General features: G+C 39.3%; 1 protein-coding gene across 1 annotated transcript in view; it reads right to left on the bottom strand.

Annotated features, from left to right (window-relative positions):
- Positions 1 to 520: 520 nt before the first annotated feature.
- The window catches only part of SCARB2 (scavenger receptor class B member 2), a 74,727-nt gene continuing 57,658 nt past the window's right edge, over positions 521 to 17,589 (bottom strand). The window contains exons 7-12 of the mRNA XM_041759668.1: positions 16,470 to 16,639; positions 10,159 to 10,277; positions 8,772 to 8,845; positions 6,005 to 6,056; positions 2,633 to 2,791; positions 521 to 1,090 (exon numbers count right to left, since the gene is read on the bottom strand). Coding sequence (XP_041615602.1) covers positions 1,052 to 1,090; positions 2,633 to 2,791; positions 6,005 to 6,056; positions 8,772 to 8,845; positions 10,159 to 10,277; positions 16,470 to 16,639 — 613 coding nt within the window. The 3' untranslated portion in view covers positions 521 to 1,051. The remainder of the gene's footprint in view (positions 1,091 to 2,632; positions 2,792 to 6,004; positions 6,057 to 8,771; positions 8,846 to 10,158; positions 10,278 to 16,469; positions 16,640 to 17,589) is intronic.

Raw genomic sequence — 17,589 nt, forward strand, 5'->3', positions numbered from 1 at the left:
GAAGGCACCAGATGTGAGGAAGGAAAAACACTGAGCTAGATATGGAGAGATCTCCCATACTCATAAATAACTGCACAAAGAATCACTCAATAATATTGTACTTAATAGGGTATCATATTTGGCAAGGGTGACTGGGGGAAAAAATTAGACACCTCCCAGAAGCACCTCCCAGAAGCACCTTTCCACATTAAGATCATTAAACTAAAAAAGAAAAAAAAAAAAAAGAAAAAAAAAATCCAGGCTACCCACAAATTCACAACCAGCATTTACTTCTACTCTTTATGAGAAGAATGTCCTCACCAACATTATGTTTGCATTCTCTAAATTCACAAAAGTACAAATACAAAAGCCTCAGGGGTTTATCACTATCAACTCCAGGGTACTGCTCCACTGCATAACCTCCCCTCACCCTATGCTTTCCCTGCTTGGTTTGCAGCCAGTGTGAAAGTAGTCAAAAGATTGAATTATTTTCCTGGAGGAATTCTGAACTGAAGATTAGCATGAAATACAATAAATCACGTTTTTTCAAGAGGAAATAAGATGCATTTTAATGATGTACTGAATGAGGCTACCATTTTACCCTGGGTTCCGAACTCTTATTTACTTCTCTTTTGGGGGTGAAATGAATGGAGGAATACAACATAAAATAGTATTGATATATTTTGAGCACAAAGTTTGGTGAATAAAGCTCACTGAGTAAGGTTAGACCAGGGAACGTTAACAAGCGATACAGATACATTTTAACCACAACAGTGGTCACAAAATTCTGGAGCTACCAGCACCTGATAACAAAAAAATTACTATACAAGAGTTTATTAAATACTTGCTAGACACATGGAAAACAAAACAATTTTATAAAGCCTAATAGGCAACCATGTCAGTCCATTCTTTAACCTCCTGCCAGAATGCTCTGGTCATTTGCCAGCACAGGGTCTCCTCCCTCCTCACTACAACAGGCAACATTCCTGTGAAGACGTGGATAGTTTCCTCATGTTGGGTCCCTGTCAGGACAGTCACAGGGCTCCTTCACCAAGCTCGGGCCTCCGTTAGGTTAGGTTCGTATGAGGGGTGCTCTTTCATCTGGAGTTCCCTGAGACTCGGAAGAGAGGGGACAGAGAGGTCAGGTATTCACTTCAGAAAGTTCTCCCAGGATGGAAAACGTTGGGGTGCAGGAGGTGGAGGAAGATGAAAGGAGGGGAGACTGACAGGATGTCAGCTGTCACACTCACCTCTCTTGTCACTCAGCCTGCTGCTGCTTTGCCATTCAGCCCTCACCCTCTCACGAGGCCTGCTCCAACCTCCCCTTCCCCACCCCTGATACCAGAGCAGTGCCCTTCCTGGTATCCACCTGGACTATAACCCTCATCACACTCCATGGCTTTGGCTCCTCCCTGGTTTGAAACCTGTCAGAGAACAATGTCTCAGAGGTGGGGGCTGCTCAATCATTGCTTGCTTGTTGATTCCATGAAGGTAGTTAATTGTAGGAGTGGTAATAACATACATGGGCTATCACCTGTGCTTATGGAAATCTCAGTGACGGCACGTCAGACTGGAAGTGAGATCCACACAGAGAAATGGCAAAATAATTGCCTCACACCTAATTCATGCTAACTTGATGGGCACAGGTTAAGGGAAATCATGGAAGAATATAGAACACAGGGAAATCTGAGCTAATATTATTGAGATGGTTTCAACCTATTTCATTTCCTACTTCACATTTGCTTCAGACACTTAGCTGAAGCAGCTAGAAGGGGCGTGGGGGGAAGCCTTTGTTGCAAAAAAGGAAAGTTGCTGAGAATTTTAAGAAAGGATCCCACAGGAAAGGCTTATTGAAGGTTGAGCTAGGTTGGCTGGCTGGTCACTCAGGGAGGCCAACCTAACCTTATTTAGCCCATCCATTTGGTTGGGGAGTGGCGGGGCGGGGGCGGGGGGTAGAGGGAGTTCCCTTCACTCCAAGAAAGTTACTGCTCCCCTGCGCCAGTCATTTCTTATGCAGTGACGACTCAGTGCTGGGTATCTTCTAATATAATACGATTCTTTCCAAGCAAGTCTCTGGTTGCCTTGCTCTACAATCTTCGAATTATTTCATCACATAACTAATGTTTATCGAGCTCCTACTAAATGCTAACATTGGGCCAACTGCTTTCTGTTTACTATATCATCTAATCCTTACAAAAACCTCCAAAAGCAAGCTCTCTTATCTCACCTTACAGATGAAGAACTGAGGCACAGTTTCTAGTGCCACATAACCATTAAATGGCAGAATTGGGATTTGAACCTAGGCAGTCTGACACCAAAGCCCAGATGTTTAGCTGTTAAAGGATCTTCCTCTCCTTTCTGGCTATTTTCAGAAACATTAAGCTTACTCCCAGGGATTCCACATCCATGAAGACAGCCCCCAAGATGGGACAATACTATTGTATTACTCCTCCCTCTTTGAGACACTCCCCTTGCTTCCCGTTTGGTTTAGTAGTGATGTAACCACGAAGTCACTGTGCTCAGCATAAAATCTCAGAATCCATCCTGAGGATTCTGGGTGAGAGAGCCAGTTGACAGCCCTTCAATGAAGTACAGTTGACTTCCTCAGATAAAGTTATCCAGTAAGAGAGAAGTTCCTTCAGCCACTGCTCACCTCATCCATGGATCCCTGTCCTTTGCATGCAAGCCAAGTGAAGATCAAACCAAAAAACACACCCAGCGCCATGACAATATAGGGTATGTTGGTGATGATCAAAGTAGTGTTAATCACAGACTTTAGTCGACTTGCAGTATCTTTATCAATGAGAACACTCTGGAAGGCAAGAAAATAATATCCCCCGATTACTTAATATTCAGGGTGTAGATTTTTTTTTTGCTATATCTCTCCTCCAAATCATTAAACACGGTTTGGGTAAGTCTTCCCATTAGCAAATCAGAGATACCGAAAATCCATTTATAAATTAGAGTAACCAGAGGGGGCATTTACTCATTTACATTTTTTTTCCCCTGAAAACATGTCTTCCTTTCAAAGGAAGGAAGGTTGGAAATAGGAGGGAAAAAGTATTAAAAAAATAATGAGATAATACCATCTTTTGTATCTGACCACTCCAACTCATCCTTTAAAATCCAACTCAGCCTAACTTCCACCCAGAAGTTTTCTCTGGCCACCTCAGGCCTGGTTAGCCCTTTATTGCTCTTTCAAATTACCCCTAAAATCACTCTGCACTCTGTGTTGTAACTGTCTGTTTATCTGCAGATCTCCTCGTGACAGATTTCCAGAGGAAAGACTTATATCTCAGTCACCTCAACTTTAGGAATAGCACTCTACACACAGTAGGTGCTACATTAATGTCAGTTGGTTGAATGAATGAAACATTCCAACAATGGTATGTGGAAAGTATAATTTATTGTTTTGGTTAATCTCTAGTAATCAAGACCAGAGGTCTCGGGGCACCTGGCTGACTCAGTTAGTAGAGCATGAGACTCTTGGGCTCTAGGCTGTAAGTTCTAGGTTATAAGTTCAAGCCCCATGTTAGGTGTAGAGATTACTTAAAAATAAAATCTTTAAAAAACTGCTTCTTAAAAAAATACATTTCTTAAAAAAGACCAGAGGTCTCAGTAGAGTGTCCAAGGAAGTCTTGAGGCTCACTAGAATTCCAGAGGGTGTTGATAACCAAGAAAATGTTCTAGGATAACACTTTCTAAACAGAACAAAGATCTTATCTCTGTAAATTACAATGAGTGAGGTGTTTGGAGAACTTAATTTCATAAAAATTATGAGCAACAAATGAAACTTTAGGCTTAATTTAGGCTGAATCTGTACTAGACTGAAACAAAGGATGCGTTTCTAGGGCTGGTGGTTCCAGCAACTGACCAAGATCCATCCATGTTAGAGTCTCCTTCTCTGAAAAAAGGAAGTGGGAGAGCAATGTCAAGGTCACCTCAAGGTTTAATGTTTTCTTTTTCTAGAGTAAAGTCAAATTCTTTCTAGGGAGGCACCGAAAGCACAGGGTTTTACTCCATAATTCCCTGGACTCAATATAGTCTTCAACCAAAAAGCAAAGCAAAGCAAAGGTTGAGCTGGAGGGGACTTCAAATATGCCATACCTATGAACATAAGCTGCCAGAACAGGGTCCCTCCTTGTTTTCAAAAAGCCCTGCTTTCATGTGCCTCTCCACAAACAAGAACAGTGATGACTCAGGAGCAATCACAAATAGATTCTAAAAGTTGGTAAGTATTGCCTAAATTTTTCCTATGGAATGATAAAAGCCTTGTCTTAGAATTGTAAGCACAAACCCTTCAAAGGTTATAAATGTGGCTACCAAAGTAATGCCAAATGGAAAAAAAAAAAAGAGGGCAGCCTGGTTGGCACAGCGGTTTAGCGCCACCTTCAGCCCTGGGCGTGATCCTGGAGTCCTGGGATGGAGACCCATGTTGGGCTCCCTGCATGGGGCCTGCTTCTCCCTCTGCCTGTGTCTCTGCCTCTCTCTCTCTCTCTGTCTCTCATGAATAAATAAATAAAATCTTTATAAAAAAAAAAAAAGAAGAATGTTATAAAACTGCGTCTACAGGATGGTCTCAACTATCTAATATCAACACTAGAAAAATACTAAGAGACAACATAAGCAGATGTCAGCTATACTTGTCTTTGAGGGACAGTTTATCAGTGATTCACTTGTTAAATATTAAAAAAAATTTTAATTGAGGTATAATGGACACATAACATATTAGTTTTGGGCGTACAAGATAATGATTCAATATCTGTATGGTAATTCACTTCTAAAATACAGATTTTTAGTTTTCCAAGAGGTCTATAAAGAGCATGTGTTCGTTTTACGAAGCGTAAGATGTTAAATTATATATATATATATTTTTTTTGTTAAATTATATTTTACAAAGGTATCATTGGAAACAATTTTACAACATTTTTGAGTAAAACGAAGCAAGTCAAGAACAAAACAATGTCAGTGTGGCCCAGGTTTTGTGAAAGTTATTTTAATTTTCCTTTTTCTTGCCAATCCCCGTTACTGAATCTTCTACACAGAACAAGTTTAGGGAACAGAAAAAATAATAAAAACTTTTTAAAATGACGCTACTGTTAACAAAAGAAGCAAGCCAATCAAGAATTTATTGGAGAAGGAACACCCTTACAAGTGTATTCCCCCACAAAACTGGGTGGAAGAAAGAGGGAACTTGAGGATATACAATAAATGCATGTGATTCATAAAAGAATTTATCAAAAGTGTCTTACATAGCAGGTGTTTTCTGAGCTTTCCAAAAAAAAGTTTTTACTTGCAAAACTTCAATTTATATCTAACATCTAGGGATAAAATTTTTGTGGGTACATTGTGAAAGAAAGAAATATTTCATTAGGGAAACCCTTTTTGTTTGAACTATGACACGATCTATGTCCTATGATATATGTTTGTTTACCATAAAGTAAGAAAAACCGTCAATGCTATATAAAAGATAAGGTAACCATACACCAGTAAAATTAATGAGAATGTATCTCATTTTATTCAGTCATTTCTTTAACCACCATACATAAAACTTTCACGTAATATTGCTAATCATTTTAATTTTACCCACTTTTTCTCCTGCTCAACTACATGAATGGTAAACTGATAACATTCTACAAACCGGGAGAGTTTCAAAGATGGAGGAGATGCAAAGAAAGGTTTAACTGCCCATCTGTCTGAGTTTTGGCTATTTATTCTGCTTCGACAGTGTCTGACATTACTTCATTTACCTTTGCACTTTGTTTCTTACATAACCAGCTTCTCAGAAGACAGAACCCAAAATATGTTCTTGAGAAAGGAAATTTTGTTTCTGTCATTTTCAAATCTCAAACATTGGCAGCCTCATATAAACATATAAACAAATATTCTGAGGACAGATTTTTAAAAATCACCTTTCCCCCTTTCTCACATTTTAAATTACAGAGCTACAATAGTAGACATCATAATGGAAGTTTTCCAAGCTTCCACAAGTAAAATATATATGTGGCTCCCTCCCAGGACTTACCTCATTGATATACATCACTGGGAAAACCATGGTTCTAATGTTTCCTGTTTCACTAGAAAGACAAAAGGTGACAAATCAAAACCACAATGAGATATCACCTTATACCTGTTAGAATGGCTAGTATCAAAAGGCAAAAGAAGTAAGTGTTGGTGAGGATGTGGATGTGCCCTGTTAGTGGGAATGTAAATTGGTGCAGCCACTAGGGCAAACCGTATGGAGGTTCTGAAAAAAATTAAAACAGAACTACAATATGATGCAGCACTTCCACTTCTGGATATTTAGCCAAAGAAAATGAAAATACTAACTCAAAAATATATATGCACCCCTATGTTCATTGCAGTATTTTTTCCAATAACCAAAATATGGAAACAACCAAAGTGTCCATCAATGGATGAATAAAGAAAACATTATATATATGTATATATATATATGTATATATATATATATATACATATATATAAAATCACACTGGAATACCATTCAGCCATAAAAAAGAATGTCACAATCTGCCATTTGTGACAGCATGAATAGACCCTGAGGAAGCTACACTAAGTTAAATGAATCAGACATAGAAAAACAAATACTGTATATTCTCCTTTATATGTGGAATCTAAAATAAACAAACAAAACAAAAAACCAAGCTCACAAACAAAGAGGACAGACTGCTGGTTGTCAGAGTTAGGGGTAGGGGGGTGGGCAAAATGGATGGAGGGAGTCCAAATGTACAAACTTCGAGTTATAAAATAAGTAAGTCCTAGGGATGTGATGTACAGCATGGCAATTTTAGTTAATGATACTGTAATGCATAGCTGAAAGTTGCTAAGAGAATAGAACTTAAAAGTTCTCATCCCAAGAAAGAAATTCTGTGCCTACTGTGGTGACAGATAATGACTAGACTTATTGGGATCCCTGGGTGGCGCAGCGGTTTAGCGCCTGCCTTTGGCCCAGGGCACGATCCTGGAGACCCGGGATCGAATCCCACATCGGGCTCCCTGCATGGAGCCTGCTTCTCCCTCTGCCCCTCTCTCTCTCTCTTTCTCTCTCTCTCTCTGTGACTATCATAAATTAATTAATTAATTAATTAAAAAAAATAACTAGACTTATTGTGGTGATTGTTTTGTAATATATAAAAAAATCAAATCATTATATTGTATACCTGAAACTAATATAATGTATGTCAATTATACCACAATTTATAAAAAGACAAAATATGAGATTATTTTATAGACATCCTGGCCCGGAGAGATAAGTTGTGTGAGCAGGGGGAGGGGCAGAAGAGGGGGGAGAATGACAAGCAGACCCCCACTGAGGGCTGAGCCCAATGTGGGGCTCCATCCCACAACCCTGAGATCATGACCTGAGCCGAAATCAGAGTCAGATACTTAACTGACTAGCCACCAGGTACCCCTGGAGAGATAAGTTTACTTAAAAATTCCAGTACACTTATTTCATTCAACTGCCCAGAACTTATAAAGACTTCTGAGTTATCTTTGCAAACACTTATCAATCAGAAGTTAGATTCCAATCTGTCAGTCTAACAATTCCAAATGTTGCACATTTATATTAAGCATTTTTATCAAAATACAAGACGCTGAAAGCGAATTCATCAAAATGATTACTATTCTCTCAAGAGTTATCAGAGGGATGGCCAGCAGCCAGCAGAACAATGCTGCCATTCCTCAGAACGGTTTTTGTTTTTTAATTTTTTTTAAGTAGGTTCCTGGAGCCCAGTGTGGGGCTTGAACTCATACGACCCTGATGTTAAGACCTGGGCCAAGATCAAGAATCAGATGCTTAACTGACTGAGCCACCCAGGCACCCCTCCTCAGAATGTTTTGTAACCAGGCCACTAAGTATGATCAGAGCTCAGAGCCCTTTACCAAGAACCAGCTCTGCACCTGTTGGGAGGACACTATATCATTTAAATCTCACACTAGTCCCATGTGGGAGGCATCCCTGTCCCAGGTTTAAGACATGGGAATTACAGCTCAGAGTCATTTGTCCAGGGCCAACAGAAATAAAAAGTGGAGTCAGGAACATAATTCAATTTTGATTCTAAGGCTCTAGGTCTTTTTCTTTTTCTAAGGTTTTATTTATTCATAAGCGACAGAGAGAGAGAGAGAGGCAGAGACACAGGCAGAGGGAGAAGCACCATTTCCCTGTGGGGAGCCCGACGTGGGACTCGAACCCTAGACCCTGGGATCACCCCTGAGCCGAAGGCAGACACTCAACCATTGAACCACCCAGGCGTCCCTAAGGCTACAGAGTCTCTCCTCCCCATTCCATACAGTGCTTCCCTTGCCACAGGCTGAGGCTTCTGAGTCCTCTTAATTAAGAGGTGGTTTTTAGATGGCATGCGGGGAGGAGAGGTGGGACTCAGAAGCCTATTTTAACTGAGAGCCTGTGGCTGGCCCTGGGTGGGAGCAGTAGGAAGCCAGGTAAGGGAGGTGACCAGAGTCATGGCAAGGGAAGCACTGCATGGAGTGGGGAGGCTACTCTGTAGCCTTACGTCACCTCTCTATGCCTTGGTTTCCTCATCCGTCAAATGGGGCTAACACAGGGTTACCATGAGGAATAAATCAGCTACTGCATGTAAGAGGCTTAAAGCAATGTGTGATCTATGGAAAGCACACTATAGAGGTTCGGTTAAATAAAATAAGTAAATCCCAAGTCCAAGGCAGCTATCTGAATGCTGCCTTGTTGACCCCACCAGAAAGTCAATGCAGCAAAACCACCCCCTGCCTCTAATGAGAGAAGTCAAACTTACATGAAGTCGTCTAACTTTTTGACATAAACATTGATCTGGAACCTCTTGGCGGCTCTTAGGATAATTCCCGTCAACTGCAAACCAGAGAAGCGGAAAGAAAACATTAGTTTTTCTCAATGGAGCACCATTTCTGTGTGGTGCTCACAACTAGGGTGGCCGCTGCCACATCTGAGAGGAAGAGTGGATGGGACAAGGGCAACTGACCCCGGGACAGAGCAAGCATTGCGGCTGGGGCTGGGTGCCCGGGAGATCAGTGCTCCTCCAACTGTAGTATGCATGAGATCTTGGGGATGCAGATTGGGATTCACTGGGTCTGGAGGGAAGCATGACATTGGGTGTTTCTAGCAGGCACCCAAGGTGCCACCACTTCAGATAGGAAAGCCCTAGATGACCCTGGCAGGAGGGAGCTCTGAGCCAGAGAGTGGTTCCTGGTATGGTCAGGACTGCCACCACCACCACCAAAGCCGGGAAAGCAACTGCTGCTACCGGATCCCCTTACGTCTCCCCTGAGGCCGCCTCATCCCCGCGCTGAGGTCTAGGGGCTCTGCCTGGCCCTCCCTCGGGGACAAACGCCTGCCCACAGTTCAGCTGAGGAAGAGGAACAGACTGAAGGTTAAGAGAGAAAAGGGGGAAAAACATCTGATCTTTTTCACAAAATGATAAGACCACTGATTTCTCAGCTACAAGAGTGAATTGCCATAGATTGCTGTGCTCAGACACTGTTATTGCTTTTTCTTCACTCTTCCATGTATGTGAAATCCCAAGAATGAAGATATCTGACCTTTAACTCGGCTACTAAAGGGAGAGGCTCTCCTATAGTAAAATGAGATTCCCTTCCTTTTGGCGTGGCTTTAGTTTTTCTCCTCTTTGACAACAGGATGAAAGCATATGTATTTCTAATGCGTTTTAAATTAATTATCTCATACAATAAACTCTCAAGAGTGCCTGTAGAACGAGGCTTGCCAAAAGTAACTGAAGCTAATACATATATTTAAATTTCAACCAAAACCTTCCCTGCAGTAAGCAAAAGAATGTTTGTCTTCAGCCTTGCTGATCTGTCTGCCAGTGGGAGAAGGTACGTACGTTCAAGTCTAAGGCTGGCAACAGAACACTGCCAGGTTTCATGGGTCCAGGCCCAGTTGCTCCAGTGATGCAATGTTTAGAAGTGCTTTTTTGTTAAAGCGGGTTTGCTGACATTTCTGCGTATTAGAGCCACAGAGTTCAGCCAGGCAGGCCGTGAGACTGCACATGCACTGAGCTGAGTCTTCTCCACTTGAATATGTATATGACAGGGAGATAGTACATTAACACTGCTCACACTAAACCAGTAAACATCGAGTAAGCAGAATAAAATGCATGCTTTTACCAGGAAGATGTGTGTACTCACTGGGTTAATGTCCACAAAGGTCTCATGGTAGTCCTTATTTGGATGCATGCCGTCTATGGCAGAAACAAACTTCTTGTCTGCTTCATAGAAGTGTGGGAAAGATATAATAATGGGTGCACCTGAATTTTGAGGAAAACAGAAAGAAGATGTGGTTCTTGAAAGTCCAAGATGAATATAGAGTTCCTGACCATAAACTTGGTTCCTAGAAATATATTGAAGGCATGGCTAAATTATATAGTCTTCAGTATTTACTGCACCTATGAAATATAAAGGTATACACACATTATTTTAATTAATATTCCCAGCAGCCCTAGTAAGTTAAAACTATGAATTTCATTTTGCACTTGAGGAAAGCGAAGTTCACATCCAGCTATCAGGTGATGAAGGCAGAATTCTAATTGAATGAGAGATGTGTCATCTGAAAGCACTGTTTCAACTGCAAATCTCTACCAATGAAAGAACTTTTTTTTTTTTTTTGCCTGCTTTTCTGTTTTTCTTGGTTTACCTAAGACAGGCTTTCTTCTCCTGCATATGTTGATACAGAATTTTTTAAGACTTTGCCTGGTCATGCTATCTGCCCAGCCTCTGCCTAGATCAAGGTCTGCCCACATGAAGACTCTGTTTTTTCTTTTATTTTCTTCCCTATTCTTTTAAGAATCAAATAGAGAATGTCCATGATAGCCAAAGCAATCTACAGAATCAATGCAATTCCTGTTAAAATACCAATATTATTCTTCACAGAACTAGAACAAATAGTCCTAAAATTTGTAAGAATCTACAAAAGATCCTGAAGGGTCAAAGTGATCTTGAGAAAGAATAAAACTGGAGATATCACAATTCCAGATTTCAAGATATACTACAAAGCTTTATTAGTCAAAACAGAATGGTACTGGCTTAAAAGCCGACACAGAGATCAGGGACAGAATAGGAAGGCCAGAAATAAACCCACACTTACATGGTCAATTAATTTATGACAAAGGAAGCAAGAACATACAATGGGGGGGAAAGGCAATCTCTTTAATAAATCATGTTGGGGAAACTGGCCAGCTACATGTAAAAAAAAAAAAAAGAAACTGGACCACTTTCCTATGCCATATTCAAAAATAAACTCAAAACAGATTAAAGACCTAACTATGAGTCCTGAAACCATAGACTCTTAGAAAAAAACAGGCAATAATCTCTTGGACATTGGACTTAACAACATATTTATAGATATGTCTCCTCTGGCAAGGGAAACAAAAGCAAAAATAAACAGTGCTTTCAGAGCAAAATCCTTTTGCACAGCAAAGACTATCAACAAAAGAAAAAGGCAACCTACTAAATAGGAGAAGATATTTCCAAATAATATTATCTGGTAAGCGGTTAGTATCTAAAATATATGAAGAACTTATACAACTAAACACTGAAAAAAATAAATAATATATCGAAAAAATGGGCAGAGGACCTGCGTAGACATTTCTCCAAAGAAGATATCCAGTTGGCTAACAGACACATGAAAAAAATGCTCAACATCACTAATCATCAGAGAAATGCAAACCAAAACAACAGGAAGATATCACATCAAACCTGTTGGAATAGCTAGTATCAAAAAGACAAGATTATAATAACAAATGTTGCTGAGAACGTGGGAAAAAAGTAACCCTTGTGCACTGTTGATGGGAATGGAAATTGGTATCATCACAGTGGAAAATAGTGTAGCATTTCTTCCAAAAAGTAAAAATAGAAATACCATGTAATCTGGTAATTCTATTACTGAGTATTTACCCAAAGAGAATGAAAATACTAATTTGAAAAGATACAGGCACCCCTATGTTCGCTGAAGCATTACTTACAATACTGCCAGCAATAGATGAATGGATAAAGAACATGTGGTAGCCATATATAACAGAATATTACTGAGGCATAAAAAAGAATGAGATCTTGCCATTTGTGACAATATGGATGGACCCAGAGGGTATTATGCTAAGTGAAATAAGTCAGAGAAAAACAAATACCACATAATTTCTTATTTGTGGTATCTAAAAAGTCAAAACCAATGAACAAACAAAACAGAAACAGACATAAATACAGACAACAATGTGGTGGTTGCCGGAGAGTAGGTGATGTCTGGGGGAGTTGGGTGAAATAGGTGAAGGGGATTAAGAGGTACAAACTTCCAGTTATGAAATAAATAAGCCACAGACATGAATAGCACAGCATAGGGAATATAGTCAATAATATTGTAACAATGTTGTATGGTGACAGATGGTGGCTACACTTATTGTGGTGACTGTTAATATATAGAATAGTCAAATCACTATGTTGTGCATCTGAAACTAATACAACACTATATGTCAAATATACTTTAATAAGATTTCTTAAAAAGAGAAAATAGGGAAACAAGTTATTAAAGAAAACCTATTCTAGATTATGCTATTGAAGAGGAGAGAGGGATCCAATAATTGCTACCAGGGAAATATACATTTGAAGAAATTAGCTTACTGCCAAATAATTTAGATTTGCTTATACATCTACCAGCCATGGCTTAAGATACATATCATCTGTTACATCTATGCATTTTGTTTAGGAAGAAACTGTTCACTAAACAGTTTCACAACGTCATATTTTCCTCTTTGTGACCTAAAATGATCTTTAAAATGTATTTTTAAAGATTTATTGGGAACTTGATAAGGGCCAGACATATCTTCAGTGTTTTATATACATAATCTCTAACCTTCACACAACCTTCCAAGGGAGTTATCATCACCCCCACATTACAGATGAGAAAACTAAGGTCAAGGATCCTCTTCAACCAACTTGGTTACTGGGCTAACAGAATATGAATCAAACCCAGATCTAACTGACTCCAGAACACTGACCCATCCCACCATCCAAAAGGTTCTCTGGGGAAATTCAAAACACTGGATGATAATCCCAGAAGGTTTCACTTTTCAGTCCATATCTGAGAGTCTATAAGAGGCAAGAAGAAAAGGATTCTACCAAGAGATTGAGTTGCCAAACAGAATCTTGGCTGATTCTGAGTCAACTTCTTGAGGAAGCAGATTGTTAACAAAATAATGAGAAAAAATATGTCTATACTTGTGCCTGGAGCTGGAGGTACCTGGACTGTGTAGGCAGGACACTCTTTTAGGACCACTCACCTAGTAAGAAAGCAGGACAGGTCAGAATCAGGCACTTGCTCCCACATACCTTTGGTCTTATCTCTAGGGAGGGGTACCATGTACCGTGGTTCCCAAATAGTAGGCACCATTCTCATGAGAATCACCTGGAGCTCATGTTAAAAATACAGGTTCTGGGGCCCCAGCAGGTAGGCCCCAGGACATATTTTTAATGACTCTCCAGACAATTCTCATGCAAGACCAAATTTAGGAGCCACTACCCTAGCAGACAGAAAATAGGGAGGTATACTGCTGACCTCAGACTTACCCCAAAAGGAGATTTTTTTGAGGCAAATTAGATAAGAGGGCAAAAGTTAGCACATGACTTTATTCAGGGGGTAAAGGCAACTTTATTCAGGAAAGATGGGTTCCAAAATTCCTCAAAAGAAACTTCAAAGAGGAATTGTAGCCAAAGAAGCATCACAGTAGCAACAGGAGAAGACCCTAAGTTTTAGCAGGGATTTGCTCAGAGATAAAATTTTATAAAAATCATTTTCCCTCTCTGGGCCCTGGTTTCCACAATTATAAAAAGAGGCCTCTGGATGCCTATCTAGTAAGAATATTGTGAATAATTGTGATTGTCAAAATTAGTTCTCAAGATGAAGAAAATGCTTTTTCCAGTTGTGCCACCAATAATTCTGTCTCATTCATGGAAAGGTCCTGAGCAGCTCAGACATTCAGAAATACCCGGAGATTTGCAGTCAGGGTGTAAAACTAACTCTGCTTTGAAATCATCATAAATTGGGGCACCTGGGTGGTTCAGTGGTTGAGCTCCTGCCTTTGGCTAAGGTGGTAATCTCAGGGTTTTGGGATTGAGTCCTGCATCAGGCTCTCTTCAGGGAGCCTGCTTCTCCCTCTGCCTATATCTCTGCCTCTCTTTCTGTGTCTCTCATGAATAAATAAATAAAAATTTTTTAAAAATTACAAGACCCATCCATATGCTGCCTAAAGAGCTTCATCTCAAATGTAAAGACATGCACAGACCGACCATAAATGGAGGGAAGAAGATATTCCGTGTAATTGGAAATCAAAAGGAATCTGGGATAGCTGGAGTTACATCAGCTATCAGACAAAACAGACTTAAAAAAAAAAGAGAGAAAGACTTTAATAAGAGACAAAGAAAGAGAAACAAAGCTGGAGGTATCACACTCCCCAATTTCAAACTATATTACAAGGCCATGGTATGGCAAAACAGTATGGAACTTGCACAAAATAGACATGTCAATAGAACAGAATAGAGTCCAGATATAAAACCCATGCACATTCAGTCAATTAATTTATGACAAAGGACCCAAGAATATACCATAAGGCAAGAACAGAGTCTTCAATAACTGTGTTGGGAAAACTGGACAGCCACATGCAAAACAATGAAACTGGATCACTTTCTTGTACCATACACAAAAACTCACTCAAAATAGATTAAAGACTCAAATATGAGATCTGAAACCATAAAACTCCTATAAGAAAGCATAGACAATAAGCTCCATGACATCAGTATTAGTGATACGTTTTGGATCTCACTCCAAAAGCAAAAGCAAAAATAAACAAATGGGACTACAGAAACTAAGAAACTTTTGCATAACAAAGGAAACCACCAACAAAATGAAACCTACTGACTGGGAGAAAATATTTGCAAATCATATAACTGTAAGGGGTTAATATCCAAACTATATAAAGAACTCATGCAACTAAATAGCAAAAATTCCAAACAATTTAATTGAAAAATGGGCAGAGGATCTGAGTAGACACTTTTCTAAAGGAGATATACAAATGGCAAATGGGTTCATGAAAAGATGCTCAACATCATTAATCATCAGGGAAATGCAAACCAGAGCCACAATGAGATATTACTTCACACCTGTTAGAATAGCTAAAATCAACAACACAAGAAACAATAGGTGTTGGTGAGGATGCAGAGAAAAGGGAACCCTTGTGTACTGTTGATGGGAATGTAAATTGGTGCCACTACTGTAGTAAACAATATAAAGGTCTCTCAAAAAAATTAAAAATAGGGGCACCTGGGTGGCTCAGTTGCTTAAGTGTTCAAATCTTGATTTCAGCTCAGGTCATGATCTCAGAGTCATGAGATTGAGCCCTACATCAGGTTCCATGCTCAAGGCAGAGTCTGCTTGAGATTCTCTCTCTCCCTGTCCCTCTGCCCCTCCTCTTGCTCACATGCAAACTCTCCCTCTCTCTCTCTTATAAATAAAAATATTTTAAAAATTAAAAATAGACCCACCATACAATCCAGCAATTCCACTTCTGGGTATTTATCCAAAAACAAAACAAAACAAAACAAAAAAAACTAATTTGAAAAGATATATGCTGCACCCCTATGTTCATTGCAGCATTATTTTCAATAACTAAGATATGGAAATAACCTAACTGTCCATCAGTGGATGAATGAATAAATAAGTTGTGGTGCATATATATGTGCACATACATACAGACACGGTGGAATACTATTCAGCCATAAAAAAGCATGAAATCTTTTTTTTTTTAAAGCATGAAATCTTGCCATGTGCAACAACAGGGATGGATCTTGAGGGCATTACGCTAAGTGAAATGAGTCAGACAAAGACAAATACCTATGATCTCAGTTACATGTAGAATTTAAAAACAATAGCAACAATAAATCAAGCTCATAGAGAACAAATCAGTGGTTATAGAAGTGGCAGGGTTGGGGTGGGAGAAATGGTTGAAAGGGGTCAATAGGTGCATATTTCCAGTTATAAATGTTACAGGGATGTAATATAGTTAATAATAATATATTGCGTATTTACAAGATGCTAAGAGAATAGATCTTCAAAGTCTTCATCACAAGAAAAACATCTTTTTTATAACTAGGTATGGTGACAGATGTTAACCAGACTTATTGCAGTGATCATTTTACAATATATACAAATATTGAATTGTTATATTGTATACCAGAAACTAATATAATGTTATATGTCAAGCATACCTTCAATTTAAAAAAAAAACAAGCAATACAGAGAAGCCAGTAATCTTTTACCATTTAATAGCCATATTGTGAAATATTATTTGTGAAAAGTCAGAATCACTATTTCATTTGGGCTGACAACATTCTTTATTGAAGAACACTAACCCTGAATTCTAGACACACAGAATCATGTCCCTTCCCTGAGCTCTTACCATTCTTGCAGATGCTGATATTCAAAACTCCTGAGCCCAGGCAGTTTCCCTTAGGCACACAGAAGCCGGCATTGTCTGAGGTATTGGCTAATACTTCTCCAGGCACTTTATACCGAAAGGCAGGCAGTCCCTGCACACTCTTGAAGTCACTGAAAGTTATATACACTGATCTGGTAGGAAGTAAGAAGGAAAAATCAGTGTGGGCTCTGGTCAGTGCAGTCGGCCCCAGACCAGTAAGTTAACAACTGTTCAGGTACAACGTGGCTAAAGTTTACGGGAAATTAAGTTTAGTGGGAAATTAAGATGCAAAAGAAAGCTTGAGAGGAACTCACACCACTCAATGTAGAAGAGGAATTATCATGAAAAATGTTTAAGAGGTAGCTACTGTAGTAACAGCCAACCAAGGCCAAGGGAAAAAATGTGTGATAGGAAACGAAGATGACATTGAAGACAGAGACTCAAATTGAAAGAAATAAAAGAGTTGTCTAGCCCAGCATGGACACGTGCCAGTTTGGACAGAGCAGAAGCAAGGGGGAGGCAGAGGCAAAGCAAAAGCAGAAAAGGTGGCAAAAGGCTCAGCCAGATAGATTTGTAAGCACTTGAAAAGTGTGCATTGGCCAGACATTTGATTTGAATGTATACTTTGATACCCATTTCTCTCAAATAAAAAGTTTCCATATTTGGGAATTTATTTTGATATTTATTATTGCAGTCATTTATCTCAATAGAGTTCAGTGGAATTTTGTCTTCAGCCTTTATGGAGTTTCAAACAGTGACCTCATGTAATACTGACCACCCTTGTGTTTTCAGAGCACCTGAATGATAGACACAACACTCTCATACACACTGACTCAAGTGATACTTCAGCCCTTCATCGCAGGCCAAAGTGAAATGCTTTCTGGGCCTGACTTCTTCATCCTTGAACCCGAGGTGGGATACGTCTCTTGTAGGATTGTAAATAACACTGCATTGTACTCACATCCCACTCCTATAGCATTTTCTAAATAAAATATTTTGGGCAGACAGAAAAATAGAGAAAAATACTATTATAAATACCTTTTAGAACAAATACTACTCAGATAAATAAAAAGTACATTACAGATAAAACTGCAGCTCTCTA

The sequence above is a fragment of the Vulpes lagopus genome, chromosome 6 (assembly GCF_018345385.1).
Source record: "Vulpes lagopus strain Blue_001 chromosome 6, ASM1834538v1, whole genome shotgun sequence".
NCBI lineage: Eukaryota > Metazoa > Chordata > Mammalia > Carnivora > Canidae > Vulpes > Vulpes lagopus.